The sequence below is a fragment of the Setaria viridis genome, chromosome 1, assembly GCF_005286985.2.
Source record: "Setaria viridis chromosome 1, Setaria_viridis_v4.0, whole genome shotgun sequence".
In the NCBI taxonomy this organism is placed as follows: domain Eukaryota; kingdom Viridiplantae; phylum Streptophyta; class Magnoliopsida; order Poales; family Poaceae; genus Setaria; species Setaria viridis.
The window spans coordinates 36,105,099-36,122,310 of record NC_048263.2 but is presented as its reverse complement, the minus strand read 5'-3'; the positions used below and the strand labels follow the sequence as shown (position 1 = coordinate 36,122,310).

Below are 17,212 nucleotides of genomic sequence, written 5' to 3'. Positions count from 1 at the left end.
CCAATTGAATTAGTGGGCTCACGTTTCATTACTTCAAAATAAGCCTTGGGATCTGTTTGAAACATGAAAATCCTTGGTTCACAGGCGATTCATTTCCAAATAATCGGTTTAGGAGTAGCTTCGTAGTGTAAAAAATTATGCAATTAGCACTAGAAATTGTAAGCCCGTTGTTGCGTTAAAGGAGAACTGCGGGGGCAAGCTCGAAAAGTAAAGCACCACCTCCATCCTTGCCCTTCCACGCACCTCCACTTCGTCCTCCCTCCCTTCCCCAGTTCAGATCTACTCCACTGCCACCTCCTCCCTCCCTCCCGAGCCGCCTCCCATGGCGTCTCCCACCGGCAACCCTAACCCTAACCCCAATCCACCATTCGAGCTCGGGAAGCTCTTCAGGCCACCGAACCCCATGCCCACCGCCACCGCCACCGCCGCCACCATCTTCCCCGGCGCTGCCGGAGGCCCCGCGGGCCCGCCGCCGCCGTCCGGTCCCTACTCCTACCCTCCGGTGACCCCGCCCTTCCACCGCGGACCCTACCTGCACTACCCGCAGGACCCCCACGCCATGCCCCGCCCCGTCGTCTCCTTCCCCATGCCAAACCCAAACCTCAACCCCAACCCGAACGCTAACCCCAACGCCGCCGTCCCGGGCCCCAACCCCGGCGTGCGCCTCATGCAGCTGCTCGGGAACTCCGGGCCGACCCAACTCGAGACCGCAGTCTCCATGCCCCCGCCGACTTCGGAGTTCGCGCAGCCGCTCCCGGCGATGCCATCCGCGCCGCCGGCGAGGATGCTGAGCAGCACCAGTAGCAAGGTGCCCAGGGGGCGGCTGCTTGGCGGTGGGGAACGAGCGGTACACGATATTGACTCGAGGCTGCCCGGGGAGGCGCAGCCACCACAGCTGGAGGTGACACCGATCACGAAATACACGTCGGATCCGGGGCTCGTGCTGGGCAGGCAGATCGCGGTGAACCGAACCTACATCGTGTATGGTCTCAAGCTCGGGAACATCCGTGTGCTGAACATCAACACCGCCCTCCGCTCCCTCCTCCGTGGCCACACACAGGTATGCACTTGTGGATTAAGAGATACGCTCATTGGTCAGTTTTTTTTCCATAGAAATGTTTTGATGAATTACTGGGTAGTGGGATCTTCTGATGTATATGCACGGTCCAACTGAGTTGAAGTGGCTTGGCTATGTGGTGAAAACTCGAAGAGAACTGTATTGATTTGCCATGAGATAGGAACACAATAGTTTATAATTTAACATCTTCAATGGTTCCTTTTCTTTCCTCGGGCCATGCTCAGCTGCATGTGCTGTACACGGTTACACATAAGAGATTGTCAGTTTTTGTTTGGACTCCTTATTTTTGTGCTTGATGGCACTATGCGATTGGGAAAGTAACCATTAGCAGCTGACTAACAGAGAGGACAAATTGTGCTTCAGTTTTTGCAATAAGGCTGTAATGGTTTTGTTTTATGAGAATACTTTGTCTGTTCAAATGCATACTTATTATTTTGGCCTAGTATCTGTAGTCATTCTCATCTCAGGTACATGCATTCAGCTTAGCCACAGAAATCTTTTTTTAAAAACATAGCTGATGTGATATGTGATGTCTTGTAACTCTAAGTGCTGAAGATATTGCATATTGGTGTATGCTAGTTTTGCTATATGGTTAGGTGCTCCTCTTATTTTCTTGTGGATTCATGAATTCATTTACTCAGCATGCGATTGCATTTGTTTGATCTATCCTGTTACCTTTCTATTTTTGCTGCAGAGGGTGACAGACATGGCTTTCTTTGCTGAGGATGTCCATCGTTTGGCAAGGTACTAATACAAAATGATGAGTATTCAGTTATCACCGCACTAACAAGTGATCTTTGTACTACCCCTGCAGGGTTATTATATTGTTTTCTAGAATTGCATCTGGGAATTTATCTGGTTGTTTGAATATATTTTGAATGCATTCGTCCTATTCGATATTATGCAGTGCGAGTGTAGATGGGCGGATATATGTGTGGAGGATTGATGAGGGACCTGATGATGAAAATAAACCACAAATTACTGGAAAGATTGAAATTGCCATCCAAATTGTAGGCGAAGTTGAAGCTTACCATCCAAGGATATGTTGGCACTCACATAAGCAAGTAATAAAGCCTTTTACATCACGCTTAACCCTTGCAGTTCTCTTGCATATCAATCTACAAAGTGACTTACACCTGTATCCTGCAGGAGATTCTGTTTGTTGGAATTGGGAACTGTGTCTTAAGAATAGACACGACTAGAGTGGGAAGAGGAAGAGACTTTGCTGTGGAAGAACCTGTTAAATGTCATCTTGAGAAGCTTATTGATGGTGTTCGCTTAGTTGGTAAGCATGATGGTGATGTGACAGATTTGTCCATATCTCAATGGATGAGTACCCGCTTGGCCTCAGGATCAAAGGATGGCATGGTTTGTATTAAAACATCCTACTTTCTTCATAAAATACTTTGCAAAACTGCACTATGCTGAATGGTATCTTTATGCTTTTCAACTGCTGTATCTGTTCCAAGCTCAGATGTGAAATGTAACTCTCTAGTTCAATCTCATTAGAGGCTAAATTCCTCTTTTGTGCAACTTGGAAATTTCTTCCAGACACTGACTAAATTAAACAGTATATTCTACCATAACATATCCTCCAAGACATGATTAGTATGATAGGATTGCAGTACATTTTTACTTGTACTTTTCGTACCTCAGTTCTATTCAGATGGAACACCTTCACTTCCACTTGGAACGGCAGAACACAGTCCATTTATCTTGAGGATTTCTGCAATGTTTTACATTGTAAAACTATTATTGGGAATAAAATAGAAAACACACTATCATTTTGTTTTTGAAACCTAACTGTAGAATGTGTAGCTCTCGGTACGACAGAAAATCTCCCATACAGAAAACAGCCTGGTACTATCAGGTTACTGATAGCAACTCACTGTCAGCAGTTTTAAGTTTGGTGGTCAAACTTTTCCACACTAGGAACAACGTTATCTAGAGAAGTGCAATGCATTAGTACTGGCCCTTTTATGATGTATATTGTTTCTCTTTGCAGGTAAAGATCTGGGATGATCGCAAACCAAATCCTTTATCCATTCTGAAGCCACACGATGGTCAACCTGTTTACTCAGTTGCTTTTCTTACAGCACCTGAGCGTCCAAATCATATAAATCTAATTACAGCGGTATGTGGCCTTATATGTTTGGTGGGTGTGGATGTACGCCTAGACCACCCAAGTTCAAGTCCTTGTCGAGGCTATTTTCAATGTCTGTTTTCTTATTAATATAAAAATCCACCTAGTAGGCTGTTCTATTTTTTTAGTCTTATACGTTTAATCTTAACTATGCCAATCTTTATTCTATTCACATATTCTTTTAAGCATGTGATCTTTTGCATCACATTTTGTAAACTTTTTTGCTATCAAGTTATGGTGAGCTAAACTATTCAGCAGCTTCAATCTCTTACTGTCAGATAATGAATTCCGCTGTGCAACATTATTACATCTAATCCATGCAGACATCCAGGAACCAAATGTACTACCAAGTCCTTATTCTTGCTTCAATTAAAAAGGTTGCCTCGTAGTAGTTTCGTACTTCATCCAGATAAAAATAAACCCTGAATGGGTAGTACCTGCCTACAATTATATGAACCTAAGACTGCTCAGTGTTTTGGATAATCTATGAAATGTTGGATGCATTGGAAAAAATGTTTATCCTTGGTGTTTCTTTTAGTAATGGCAAACCATTGTTCTAATTATGCTCTTGAAATATTCGATGATAAAAATATTTTTTTTGTGTGTTTTCAGGAGATATTGTCACGTTACATGCTAATCTTTTGTTGATGTGGCAGGGTCCTCTGAACCGAGAAATTAAAATTTGGGCTTCTACTAATGAAGATGGTTGGTTGTTGCCAAGTGATTCTGAGAGTTGGAATTGTACTCAGACCTTGGAACTTGTTAGTTCTCTGGAGCCTAGAGTCGAGGAGGCATTTTTCAACCAGGTCGCAGTGCTGCCTCAAGCAAGCCTGATTTTGCTTGCAAATGCTAAAAAGAATGCTATTTATGCTGTCCATGTTGATTATGGCCCGGATCCTGCCTCTACTCGCTTGGACTATATAGCAGATTTCACAGTTGCAATGCCTATTTTAAGCCTTACTGGGACACATGAAAGCCAACCTGATGGTGAACAAGTTGTTCAAGTCTATTGTGTCCAAACAATGGCCATTCAGCAATACGGACTAGAGTTATCACTCTGTTCGCCTCCTACAGCTGATACTACTGGGTTTGGAAGAGATCCAGCTATTTCCCGTGTTTATGAGGCACCACCGGAAGTGGCAGGAACAGAGTCATCTACAACTAGTTTCACTGACTCTTACTCTGTCAGTGCTTCAAGTAAACCACCGACTGCTGACCAGTCTGCAGGTAATGCAGCTACATATTCTCCTATAGTCTCGTCATTTAATTCAGAAGTAGTTATTTATTGTGATTTATCTGCAGAGTTTGATCCGAAACCATCAGCTCCACCACTTGCATACTCAGAAGGTGATGGCTCTGTGCATCTTCCATCTGCACCTCCTGGATCAAAGATGGAGCTTCCTGGATCAGGACCAGCACCTGGGACTCGTGATATAGATCAATCAGCTTTTGACTATACAGCAAACAGAAACATGGAGCGTGATGCTTTGAAAAGGCAAGATACGCCCATGCCCATCAGGAAGGATATCTTAGGAAAGGATGAGCTAAGAGATGGTCACAGTGATGTTGCAATGCTTCCAAATCCCCGTTTGATGTTTCAGGTTGGAGGGAATGCTACACACTTGGTTACTCCATCTGAAATTATATCGGGCACTCTCTCTTCTGCTGAAAACAATGATGTCTCTAAATCTGATGGAGGAAAAATTCAAGATGTTTCTAGTAGAAGCTCTCGGATTGCAGAATTGGAACCAAAACATATTGATGAGAGTAAACCAGATCAAAATTCAGGACTTGAAGCAGTCAAGGAAGCTCAGATTGTTTGTGAGCATATGGAGAAAACTCGTTCCTTGGAGCAAACTGTTGAAATGATCAGTGAGCGCTCAGTGACAACTGACAAGTACAGCGTGGAAGAATCACAAGCACCATCTGATAAACCGACGTTGGACCATACTGGCGTTGCTGATGAAAATGTCCGGAAAAACTCTCTGGAAATGCCTGAGAAAAGTGATTACTCTGCTTCCAGGGAGCAATCGTCGTCGTATACGAAGGAGGAGAAAGTTTTACACCCTCAAACATCTGGTCAACCATCTCCTTCTGTGAGTGCTTTCAACTCAACTGAGTCACATGAGCCTTTGAGCTCGGCATACCCTCCAATCAGCTCCTTCCCTGAAGTTGCTGCCACACAAGGGATGCTGCAACAGGTGATGACCTTGACCTTAATCATACATGCGCTATGCATTTCCATGGTATTATGTGTGTTTTGGGCCACTCTGTCCATATGTCAATCTCGAAGCCTGAGCTATGCTTTTACTTGATTTTGTTCAACTTCAGTTTTTTGTCTGCTTGCAAAATTAGCAAAACATTCTTTTGTTTTTAGGAAGAAAGAATTTTACTTGTGATGTCACTTGGTTAATTTTGACATGCTATCTTGTTTAGTTCTACCGGAGGACTGGAGAGAGTTCCCGGTTATCTATATGGTTTTCTGTTTTCATCTAAATGTTACAATGTGATAGACTATGGTTATGAGAATTTTTTTGGGGGGGTTAATTTACTGTGCTTGTATGTCTTCCAGCTCATAGGTATGCAGAAGGACATGGAAAAGAAGTTGGATACTATGATTCCTGTATCTGTGGCAAAGGAAAGCAAAAAACTTGAGACATCATTAGGGCGCACCATGGAGAAATCTATCAAGGCTCACTTTGATGCTTTTTGGGTTCGTCTCCAGGAAGAAAACACTAAGCGTGAAAAGGCTGACAGAGAGCGAATGCAGCAGTTGGTTACTCTCATTACGAGCTCAATAAATAAGGATGTTCCTTCTAATCTGGAGAAGTCACTTAAGAAAGAAATCTCTTCACTTGGGCCTGTTGTTGCTCGAGCAATTACACCTATCATTGAGAAGTGCATAGCCTCTGCTGTTTCTGATTCAGTTCAGGTTAGTTTCTTGTTGTATTCATTATGTTGAATTTGGTCATGCTTCCCCTCGTTGATCGTTTGTTTTTAGAAAGGGGTGGGTGACAAGGTGTGCAATCAGCTGGACAAGTCTATTAGTGGAAAACTTGAAGCTACACTTGCCAGGCAAATCCAAATGCAGTTCCACACATCTGTAAAACAGGCTCTTCAGGTATGGATCCTTGGTTCCTTTTTATAGATGATTGTCAAGCAGCAGATTATTCCCCATATAGCATGGCACATTTGATCTGTTTGCTAGACATTAGTATCTTAACAGATTGCTTCAGGTTCAGAAAATACGATATTTATTGTTTAATGCCTTTTGTTCTAGCTACGCTACAGCTACTGATTGGTTTTAAATCGTTGCATGCAGGATGCTTTACGCACTAGCTTTGAATCATTGCTTGTTCCAGCATTTGAACAATCATGCAAGACAATGTTTGAGCAAGTAGATGGTACATTTCAGAAAGGAATGTCTGAGCACACAGTTGCTATTCAACAGCAACTTGAGGCAGCACATACTCCATTAGCGTTAACTTTAAAGGTGAGTTCTGATGCCACTTTAGATCTATACTTGTATATCAAATACCAGGAAACAAAAAGCTGATGGGTACTCATTTCTTTCCTGCCATCTACTAAGAAATGATTGCGTATTTTGATTTTTTTTCAACCCCCCAGGAAACCATCAATTCTGCATCATCAATCACCCAGAGTTTTTCATCAGAGTTACTTGATGGCCAACGGAAGCTATTGGCACTTGTTGCTTCTGGGAATGCCAAGGCACATACTCCCAATGCTTTGCAGCCCATTAATGGTCCTATGGGCGGCCCTCAGGAGGTGAAGGTGAATGCAGACAATTTTCCACCTTTAGTAACACTGCTGATCACAATTTGTTAACATGCCTATATGTTGTGATAATGATATTCTATTTATTCCGTGTAGAATTACTGAATTAGGATATGAAGAATGAAATAACAAGCATACATTACCTGCCTTATTCTCTGACAGGTTGAGGCTCCGTTAGATCCGATGAAAGAGCTGGGCAGACTGGTATCTGAACGCAAGTTTGACGAGGCATTTACAATGGCCCTTCAAAGGAGTGATGTTTCCATAGTATCGTGGCTGTGCTCTCAGGTATCTTCCTCCCACTGAGTTGATCAGCTAAGATCCACCCTAGTTGTTCCTTATCAGGACAATCTTGTTTTGGCTTTGTGATATCAAGTTATACCATCGTGTGCAGGTTGATTTGCGTGCATTATTGGCAATGGTCCCAGTCCCTCTTAACCAGGGGGTCCTCTTGGCCCTATTGCAGCAGCTAGCAGTTGACATAAACAATGAGACATCACGAAAGGTTCAATGGATGACAGATGTTGCCATGGCAATCAACCCAGCGGACCCGATGATTGCCGTGCATGTGCGACCCATCTTTGATCAAGTCTACAGCCAATTGGCCCACCAGCGGTCACTCCCCACTATGATCTCATCAGATGGCACCAGCATCCGTATGCTCATGCATGTAATTAACTCGGTTCTGCTCAGCTACAAGTGATACTACCATTGGTGGCTGTGCAACTGTGGGAATTAGGCCTATTCTATCTTTGTATAGAGAAATTTTGAAACGGAAAAGGGGACCCACAACCCAGAAGGGTGATGGTGTGGCAATGTGGCCAAGGACACTTTGCAAGGTGGGTGGAGGCGTCCTCCCCGGGTGTAAACTAGGCTTGTGTCACTATTCAAATATTGCACTATTGTAGTATTTCCGGCATCCGAATTGTCTAGTTCGTTTGTGATGTGGTCAGTCGTGGTCCCTGTTGTATCCGGGACGGTTTGAATCATGTAGCGGCTGCTTCGTGGTGGTTGATACCCCCCAAATTTTGGAAGTGGAGACATTGTTTTAAGCAGATAGTTCTGTTTCGCTATTTGATGTTGGTACTTTGAACGGCTTATTGTCCTTGGCTTGTGTGAGCATGTGGAATAGGTGGACCGAGCACAGGTTAATTCTGCCGCAACGCAACGCTCGCAGGAGGCTACCGGTCGGAGCATCGAGCAAGTCATCGAGGCAATGACCACTGCATGTCAACATACTAACGGAAGCGGCTGAACAGCTGGATATAGATGAACACAAGCAGTCGTAATAGTAAGTATTCCCTCCGTTTCAAAGTCGTTTTGGCTATTCTAAATTCATAGATATTTTGTTTTGGCTATTCTAAATTCATAGATATTTGTTTCAAATGGTAGGTCGTTTTGACTTTTCTAAGTGCATAGCAAAAACTATACATAAAAAAGTCAAAACGACCCACAATGTATATAAAAGCCAAAACAACCTACAATTTGGATTTGGAACGGAAGGAGTTAACACAGATATGAGATATCAACAGTTCAACGCTGCTGAAGAATGCAGCCTTTATTCCGGATCCGCAAAGCAGATCCAAATTAAGAAATATCGCAAGCCACCATGCTTATCTCGTACAGTTACGCACAAAACACGACTTACAGCGTCACTTCAACCCCAAACAGCATCCTTAAATCAGTCTCCAAAAGACAAATAAATACAAGCACAGAGCATTCCAAAGCTCCATTCATCAGTTCACAAGCTCCAAATGAGCAGAACACAAACCACATTGCTACAAAACCCTGCACAACCCAATATATAGCGCAACACCCTATGTCGCGATAACCAAAGCTCCCCGGTAGCAGGAAACAAAACTCCAGATATATGTATTTATCAGGTACGGGCCGCCCCGATGCTGGTGGCGCGAGACCGTATTGGGCCGATAGCCAGCAAGGCAACCCCATATTCGTACTCAGGATTGGTCTCAGAACAGATGATTTGATTCTCCCTTCAGGATATTTGCATCATTACCCCCTTGTCTTGGCTCTCTTCATTCCAAGGCTGTTGTTGAAAGGAGATGCTGAACCAGACCTCTGCATTCCTTCCTCACGGAGGGTGCCATTGAGCATAGCAAGCTCCCGCAGCTGCTGCTTCTTGAAGAAGTCATGCGATTCATCCTGCGTAGGAGCAAACAAACTATTAACATTGGTTCTTCAAGATGGACTAAAAGTGAACTGATTTAAGAGTTTTAAAAGGATAAAGGTGTTGATGGCATACCACAGGCTTCAACAGGTCTTCAAGGATCTCACGGGCTTGCATGAGGCGAGCGTCAATAATTTCAACAGGCAGCTCTGCCTCAACCAATATATGGAGGGGTTCATTCAGATGCTCATATCCTGGCTTCCCTCGCATCATTTCCTCCTGCAAAATAATAGCATAAGTGACCTCAGTTCCATAATACAAAACAAATCACTAGATGTAGACACGCATAAAGGTAGCTTGGGAATTTAAGGATTAGTAGTCCGTTGCAGCCTTCAAGTTCCAGCCAGAAAGTGGATTTTTGAAGAACTGCCGGTATGTTTTTCATGCCAATACATAAACTAGATGATACATATAAGGAAACACTTTTCAAAAGCAAACAATGAAATAGCCATTGTTTCCTAGCAGGGGTTAGCAGGGTTAATCTGGCTTTGAATGACATAAGCCATACATTAATAATCAAGCTCATAACTAATATATATACTCCAAATTTCCAAGTCCATCTATCAAACAAGGTTAAGAGGCACTGATCTGGATTTTACCCGAGCTGGATCTTTAATGCTGCCCCTGCCTCTTATTAGCACGCGGCAGTCTGTATTTGCCTCCACTCGCTTCAAGGAATTTCCTCTAGGACCAAGGATGCGACCAACGAAATTGTACTGTGAAAATAAACATAAAACCACGATGAGGATATAGCAACTCAAGAGTATACAAATCAGGAAATAGCACACTTACTGTTGGATATTTGTCTACAGGGATATCAACCTTCATTGTTTTCTTGACAATCAGTCCAGAGGAGCTGCCTTGGGAACCTCCAAGCCAGCTATAAGCTGGTGAACTCTGCAATGGTCACAAGTTGATTATATCAGAAGCTTACAACCTTCTAACTAAAGATCGTTGGAAATGGGAAAGATAGTAGCTAATACAGTAAGTGAAAAACAACAGAATTCATACATTTATAGGATTATGGTGAAAGAGTGATGATACATCTATTCTTGAGCACATGGGTTATACTTTAGCTGTCCTGTTGTTAATGTAAGGTTCAAAAGATAGCAACAATATACTTATTCCGTACCAAAACGTTTAGGTCATTTAGTTTAGCCTAAGTCAAAAGTCTGTAACTTTGACCAAGTTTACTGAAAAATATATTAACATCTATAATCCAAATAAATGTACTGTCATGATATATTAAGATGGATTTAATTAAACCAATTTGATGCTCCCGATGTTGGTGCACTTTTCTATAAACTCGGTCAAAGCTAGAGAAGTTTGACTTAAAGAGAAAAAAACTAAACGACCTGCATTTTGAAATGGAGGGAGTACTTTATAACCAATAGGCACAGCTTTGCTGCAATTCACTTGATACCCATATTGCATACCAATAATTTAAATATGATTTCAAGCACAGCTACCAGCATAGAAACAGAAAATGGCTAGCAATCTGGTTAGACCAATCAGTAGATTCTGATGTCAGCATGCCAACTGACTACAAGATGGCCAGATTTTGAACATATGAAGCAAAATCAGTGAAATTAGTGTTAGCACGTGATCCAAACTCCAAGATATATAATACAGAATTTAATGGCATCTTGGAACCCACTGCCTGAAAGGGATTAGTGTAGTTAGCGAGTTAGCAGAAGGGCCAAGCAATATGAAGAATGTAAGCATTTCAGTTAAGTCAAAACCAGTTAGAGAAAACCTGATCTAAGCTTTCAAGATGGTAAATTAGGCATGAAGAGTAAGTTATGTTAAATGGTCAGTATCCATACTTCTGATTGAAACGCTGATGTCCACCCATTCATGTCAGTAGCTGCTCCATTTGAATATAATCCTCCCGTTGTTAGTGGACTACCATGTTCAAGGCCACTTTGATTTAAAAGGGATGCGTTCTCCAATAGTGTGGAAACACGTAAAATTTCTGCTCCAACATTGCAATTGCAAGCACAAGATGTAGAAAAAAGTTAGCAGTTAGAATTAGTGATTAGTAAATGCAGTTAGATTAGTGATTAGTAAATGCATATAACTGACGTTGTTAGTGTTAAATCACTAATCTGAAAGGAGCTTTTTTCTCTCTTTACAGTAGACAACTTGAAGTCATAACAGAGTCAACTTCTCTTATCTAAAACATTTATGTTGAGAATATATGCAAATTATAGTAACTAATATGGCAATCTGTCAGCACCCAAAAAGGAAAAAGCAGAAGGAAAACCTGTATGAAAAAAACTCATCAAAAACAAATCAAGCAGATAAGCAAAGCACCTAAACGAAAACAAGAGTCTGTACAGGATAACAATTTGCCTCATTCATGTTCCTCAAGATAGGAGAATCAGTTTCTCTGGCTCGCTCTCTGCAGAACATCCCTGCTCATATATTGTTTCCAAGTGAACAGAACTAATGAGGCATACTTCTATCTATCTATTACTCGAATCACACGAACCATCGTGTCCCTCTCACCATGTTCCGAATCAATGTTGAACTTAAATATGCTAATTAGAAGCATGTGTGTTGTTTGCCATAGTAAGCACAATAACAATTGCTCATTTATTGCACCATTTTGATCTCTTAACTTCACGCCGCCTAGCCCAAAAAGACTCACATACACTCGCATGTTACAAACCAAATCGCGATTCTATCAAATAATTGTTGCCCCGCATTGATCACATTCTAGCATGATCACAAACATTCACTACTACTACTACTGCAAGGCCCACCATTCAAACTTTCACTACTGCACGGAAATAAAATAATCTACTGCAAAAAGAAAAAGAAAATCAAGGTCATCTACAGAAATGTAATAGACACTGTCAAAGGCAGTATGATATGGTTTCATTGCTGTAGGCTAGAATAACCAGATGGACACACAACCTCCAGAGGACCGGTACCCATCCGACAGCTCCTAAGTGAACTTGCCAGAGGAAATTATGGCAACAAAAGAGAAATGCAGGTCTCTAAACTACCACTAATAGCACAGGCCTTGGTAGAAAACGAAACAAATTCTGACAAATTAAGCAGCATCTTCAGAAGGCTTCTTATAAAACAATTGAATTCTTTCCGAACAATCAAAGGCAAGCATAATTCAGAATGCACAGGCCCATGTTACTGAAGCCATTGCCTTGGGTCCCATCTACAACAAGGCAATCATTTATAACATTCAGACCAATTCTGAGGTGATAAAAGTGAAAGGTTGTAAGGTACCAAAGGAGGTCAAGGAGGGGATGGGGGCGTTGGATTCACACAAATACAATGACCACTAAATACTAGCACTGTAGGGATTAGCTAGGTGGCTGAACAATTTCCAAGCAAGAATAAACTGATTTTGTGGTAAGTCGCTAACAGAAGCAAATCGAGAGGTGCAGAATCAACATGAGCAGCAATAGTCAAAGATTCCTACATCATAACAGAATATTCTGAATGCGTGGCTGGCTGGCAGCAGTAGCAATGCATCCAGTTTAGAGCGCATCGCAGTTCAAATGCCATGAGATCTAACCTTGATTCAGCAGCCGTACGCTATGCGGGATCACTGGGATGAAGGGGCCCAGCTTGTGCCTCTCCGCGAGCAGTTCGGCAAGGTACCTACAGAAGGATCGGAGCATACTCATCAGTAATCATTCATCCAGCGTGGCACAGCATACCAGTCTTACAAAGATAAAATTTAGTATAAAACAAGGATAGCATGAAAATCCCAAAATCCAGCCGACATACACATGTTAGGGGGTCATAACTGGATCACAACTCACGCAAGTAAACACTGAGCTTAGCGACTCGCTTAGTTCGAAAAAAATCGAGGAAAAAGTACAGCGAGAAGCAACTTTGACCAAAAACCGGAGATCTCAGCGCGGCGAATCAGATCCGATGCCGAAAGGTCCTAAACCTCGTCGTCGTACTACACCAGATTCAAAAAACCGTAAAAACCTCGGATGCTTCCCAGCACACATGAAAATCGGCGCCCGATCCTCTCCTCCCGGGAACGATCGGAGCCGACACCTAGCAGTGAAGCACGAGAAGCGGGAGGGGGGCGCGAAGTGCGCAGGCTTACTTCTCCTGCTCGGCAACGGCGGCGGATGGCGCGCGGAGGCCGGCGATGCGCGGGGAGTGCGGGGTGGTGGACGGCGAGGGCGAGTAGGCCATGTACCGCCCCGACGACATCTCTTCCGCCGCTGCTGCTGCCGCTGGCCGATGCCCTCCCTCCCTCGGCGAGATCTCGGCGGCGCGGGACTGTCGAGGCGTCGGGGCGCGCTCCCGCTCGAGCTGGCCTGGCAGGTGGCGGCGGCGGCGGCGGCTGCTGCTGGGAGGGAGGGAGGGAGAGGAGAGGAAACGGGAGGGGGAGTGGGAGGGCGAGGGGAGGAGGGCTTTTATGGGTGCGCGTGTCCGCCCCTGGTGGAGTAGTGGTAGGCGCGCCGCGCGCGGTAACAAGTGAGGCGAGGCGAGTGAATGAATAGTGGCCGGGGCGTGGGGGGAGGCGAGCGTGGACAGAGGTTGCGGGCGGGCGGCGCCCGGTCTCCCGGTGGTGGTCGGTAAATTTGCCGGGAGACTCGGGAGGGAGGGAGGGTGGGAAATCTGACAGGCTGATCAGGTACGGGTCGGGTGATGGGGGGCGAGGCCCCTGCGCCGTCCGATCGGCATCGTACGGCCTCGTATCAAAATATGTTTCTTACGTGTACATTGTTTTACGCAGTTTGCGGATTGACGATCTCTGCATCCGTTTTACGCTTTCAGGTGTCAGAGACGTATCGATGCCGTCTCTATGGCTCTACCTCCGGTTAATTACGACGATTGCTAAATATCCTCCGTTACGAATGAATTTCTAGCGCAAGCCAGTACAAAGATGGCTTGTGTGAACGATCGACATGCTACGCCCAATGCAAGCTTGTCTCCTCTTAACGCTCTCAATCTCTCATGGTTGCTTGCTCCAGTGTTCAAGTAAAAGCTGCACTTACCTAGAAATGCCATAAAAAGTAAGTGGTTTGGTGAAGTCTCATGCTGTGTAGAAGTCAGTCCATCACAACTTTTTTTTTGGGACCGTGCTACAAAACCTAAACGCTCATGTACCCTACGCGGCTTCACACTGCATTTCATTGACTATTCTTTTACTAACGGTTCAAAAGGAAAATAATAATCTCACCAAAATGCTAAGCACTAGTAGTTGTACCTTGTAATTGTTAGGGAGGAATTAGAGGCAATAATACTCGCGACGACTGCCCGTACAATCACAGAATCCTATTAAGATAGTATAATAAGCATTCCCTATACTTCCTCTGTTCATTTATATGTGACGTTGATCAGCTTAATTTTGAGCAAGCCGGCGTCATATATAAACGAACGGAAATAGTATATTCTACCTATCCTGAATGAATGCCAATGCTACCACACGCTACGGAATACTTGCCTTGTAGAATACACGAGCGACGACTCCTCCTCCTCCCATGATTAACTGAACCGTTCGCTCGTGAATTCCAGTACGTTAAGCAATATAATTGCAAGATAATGATAGAAACAGCGCTGAAAACTACTAGTACAAAGCACAGGCTCATCTGAGAAAAAAAAATACATGCTAAATACCAAAAAATTAAAAACAGCATCCAGATCGCATGCCAGTATGCCACCTGTGTTCCGGCCGCCATTTGCATTGCAAAGAAAGTTGGAGATGCACACTGCACTAGCATCATCCACTGGGGTTGGGGAACGAGGAGGGTGAGCAGATAACCATTACGCCAGACGGAGACGGAGACGGGTTCAAAGCTTGGAACCAGAGGGGATTACTCGTCACGGCGGGCGGGATGAATGGCGATGACCCAGCGGCGCGTCCCCATCAGCCAGGCTGTCGCCGCGAAAGAGAAAAAAGCGAAAGCCCCTCCGGCCGGGGGCGTGTTTGATTGCGCCGCGAGAAAAGCGGGGCGGACGATCCACCTGCCAACATCTTCTGATGGCAGCGCCAGTGATTTGATTTCCCCCACCTGGTCCGCCTCTCAACAGGACCTGAGGATTTCGCAACGACGAGTTCGCCTCAGTTTTGTCAGCCTAGCTACTGACCAAGCGTCGTACGTGGTGCAAATTTCAAACCAAGTTTGAATTTTACGGTGTTTTGCGAGGTACTACTTGGTTTGAATGTGATTCCTCCCATCAGGAGTTGATCCGCTGGGATGCAAATGCAATGCTTGGTCACTGGTGATCGTGATTCAGTAGCTTCATCAGAGAAGACGAACAGCTCCCTGCGAGGTGGAGATCCCGATCCCTCTCACAAATTCTCGCAGGAGATCGAGAAAGAAACGGACACAATCATTCGTGCAAGCGTCCAGAACGGCCCCAACGCGAACAAATTGGTAGTTGCTGCAAGTTGCCGCACCGGAATGCAGCGCACTGCAGTGCAGGGATCCAATGCAATGCCTACCAATTCCGGTTGGTAGTTTATTATTCTAGGCTTCAGACATCGGGGCCCAGCCCCACGTAAGCTGTCACTTGCCTACCTGTACTGCCCTACTGGGCCGGCCTGTCGATCTCTCAAGAAATCTCTGCGCGAATCGCCGATGCGGCCGGCGGACATGCTGATATCGGTAGAGTGTTTTCGAAGGAAAAAAGAATACTGTGCAGAGAGTACTATATGCTGTCGTGGAAGGCCCCGTTTGTTTCTTTAGCCACTTCTAAAAATTTCTATCGCATCGAATGTTTAGATACTAATTAGAAGTATTAAATATAAATTAATTACAAAACCAATTGCACAGATGGAGGCTAATTTGCGAGACGAATCTATTAAGCCTAATTAGTTCATGATTTGATAATATGGTGCTACAGTAAATATGTGCAAATGATGGATTAATTAGGCTTAATAGATTCATCTCGGGAATTAGCCTCCATCTGTGTAATTAGTTTTATAATTAGCTCATGTTTGATTTGATGTGACATAAATTTTAGTCCGGACTAAAGATCCAAACACCTCTAAAACTACCTTTTTCAGTTTTCAACACCTCTAAAACTACCTTTTCAGTTTTCAGGTGTGATACTGATGAATTGGTTTTCATGTTACCGTGAAGCTTAATCACTGTTACCACCAATGATTGCCCCTCCAGTGACATTTCTGACCTAACCGGACAGATTATTTGGTTTTGTTTTTCAATTCCTCAACCACCCCATTCTAGCAGTGCTCACCGTCAGCAATTTCAGAGCAGTAGCACAGCCGCCTTTCTGTTGCTGCAACATTTGCTATTGGGCTTGTAGATTCTGGAGAGAACTGAAAACTTGAAAAGCATTTTCTGTTGGCTTCAGGATCAGAGGCCAAACAAACTGAAGCTGAATGTGCTAGCAAGGGGCCAGGGGGAGATGGTAGCTGGACTATCTGCATTCTTTTATTTAGACGTGCAACAGCGCATGATGAATTAATATTCTTTTGACACAGAACATTTGTTTAAAAGCAAGACCAGAAAGTAACAAATTAAAGAATATTCTTTCGTGAGTGTTTCCAGAGTATAATGTCATTAGATAAGGTCTATGGTACCAGCTGTCACTTGTAAAGGACATATGGCGACTGATATAGCCATATAGGAGTAGCTACTTGGAAGACAGGTCAGAAGCTCAGCACACAGAGTAGCTTACTTGCTTGACAAACATTTCGTAGGATTAGAAAACACGGTCATGAAAATAGTGTAATTCATAGACTTGCATTGCATCTGTCGTTCCAGAAAATTCCATGTCGAACAAATCTGCATCGATCATTTGAAACAATGTGTGTGTGCCATAAGCAGGAGTGCCAAGTGATCAATGTGGTAGCTTCTTGCCGCCCCTATCTGAAACCTTCAAACATCTTTGTGACTTTGTGCGTGCTTTTGGCAATAAACTTCCAAGGTCCAGAACCATCAGGTGCCCTCGGTGTGTGGCAATAGCGTGGATGGATGCGAAAAGACAGCCAGTGCCAAGAACTCCGGTGCCTGGTTTTTATGCTACATATGGAAGTACATGT

The 17,212-nt window shown here is 43.9% G+C and overlaps 2 protein-coding genes and 1 long non-coding RNA gene across 4 annotated transcripts; 1 reads left to right on the top strand and 2 right to left on the bottom strand.

Annotated features, from left to right (window-relative positions):
* The first annotated feature begins 251 nt into the window (after positions 1–251).
* LOC117836155 (enhancer of mRNA-decapping protein 4) lies at positions 252–8,089 on the top strand. Its single transcript, XM_034715536.2, has 13 exons — positions 252–1,060; positions 1,773–1,822; positions 1,986–2,142; positions 2,228–2,446; positions 3,084–3,212; positions 3,878–4,448; positions 4,524–5,422; positions 5,794–6,153; positions 6,223–6,342; positions 6,544–6,714; positions 6,849–7,013; positions 7,179–7,304; positions 7,411–8,089. The coding sequence occupies exons 1-13, from the start codon at positions 323–325 to the stop codon at positions 7,717–7,719; spliced, it is 4,014 nt and encodes a 1,337-aa protein (XP_034571427.1). The 5' UTR covers positions 252–322; the 3' UTR covers positions 7,720–8,089.
* Positions 2,515–7,300, bottom strand: LOC117836174 (uncharacterized). 2 transcript variants are annotated; one of them, XR_004636034.2, is made up of 2 exons: positions 7,160–7,300; positions 2,515–2,804 (listed from the first exon to the last, which is right to left on the bottom strand). It is a non-coding gene; the product is annotated as an uncharacterized lncRNA (long non-coding RNA). The 2 variants fall into 2 exon arrangements; XR_004636033.2 differs by lacking the exon at positions 2,515–2,804 and adding an exon at positions 6,610–7,046 and having other exon boundaries at positions 7,160–7,299.
* Positions 8,090–8,534: 445 nt separating the features above from the next.
* Positions 8,535–13,564, bottom strand: LOC117836164 (KH domain-containing protein At5g56140). The gene is made up of 7 exons (XM_034715546.2): positions 13,298–13,564; positions 12,749–12,834; positions 11,031–11,179; positions 9,997–10,101; positions 9,804–9,920; positions 9,280–9,423; positions 8,535–9,179 (listed from the first exon to the last, which is right to left on the bottom strand). Exons 1-7 carry the CDS (start codon positions 13,405–13,407, stop codon positions 9,030–9,032), a joined length of 861 nt encoding a protein of 286 aa, XP_034571437.1. The 5' UTR covers positions 13,408–13,564; the 3' UTR covers positions 8,535–9,029.
* Between the last annotated feature and the right edge of the window lie 3,648 nt (positions 13,565–17,212).

Coding starts and splice junctions, on each gene's coding strand:
- LOC117836155 (XM_034715536.2), top strand. CDS start 323: ATGGCGTCTCCCACCGGCAACCCTAACCCTAACCCCAATCCACCATTC. Junction 3,213..3,877: donor ATATAAATCTAATTACAGCG/GTATGTGGCCTT, acceptor TTGATGTGGCAG/GGTCCTCTGAACCGAGAAAT. Junction 4,449..4,523: donor GACTGCTGACCAGTCTGCAG/GTAATGCAGCTA, acceptor ATTTATCTGCAG/AGTTTGATCCGAAACCATCA.
- LOC117836164 (XM_034715546.2), bottom strand. CDS start 13,407: ATGTCGTCGGGGCGGTACATGGCCTACTCGCCCTCGCCGTCCACCACC. Junction 11,180..12,748: donor CGTACGGCTGCTGAATCAAG/GTTAGATCTCAT, acceptor ATGTTGGAGCAG/AAATTTTACGTGTTTCCACA. Junction 9,921..9,996: donor CTGTAGACAAATATCCAACA/GTAAGTGTGCTA, acceptor TTATTTTCACAG/TACAATTTCGTTGGTCGCAT.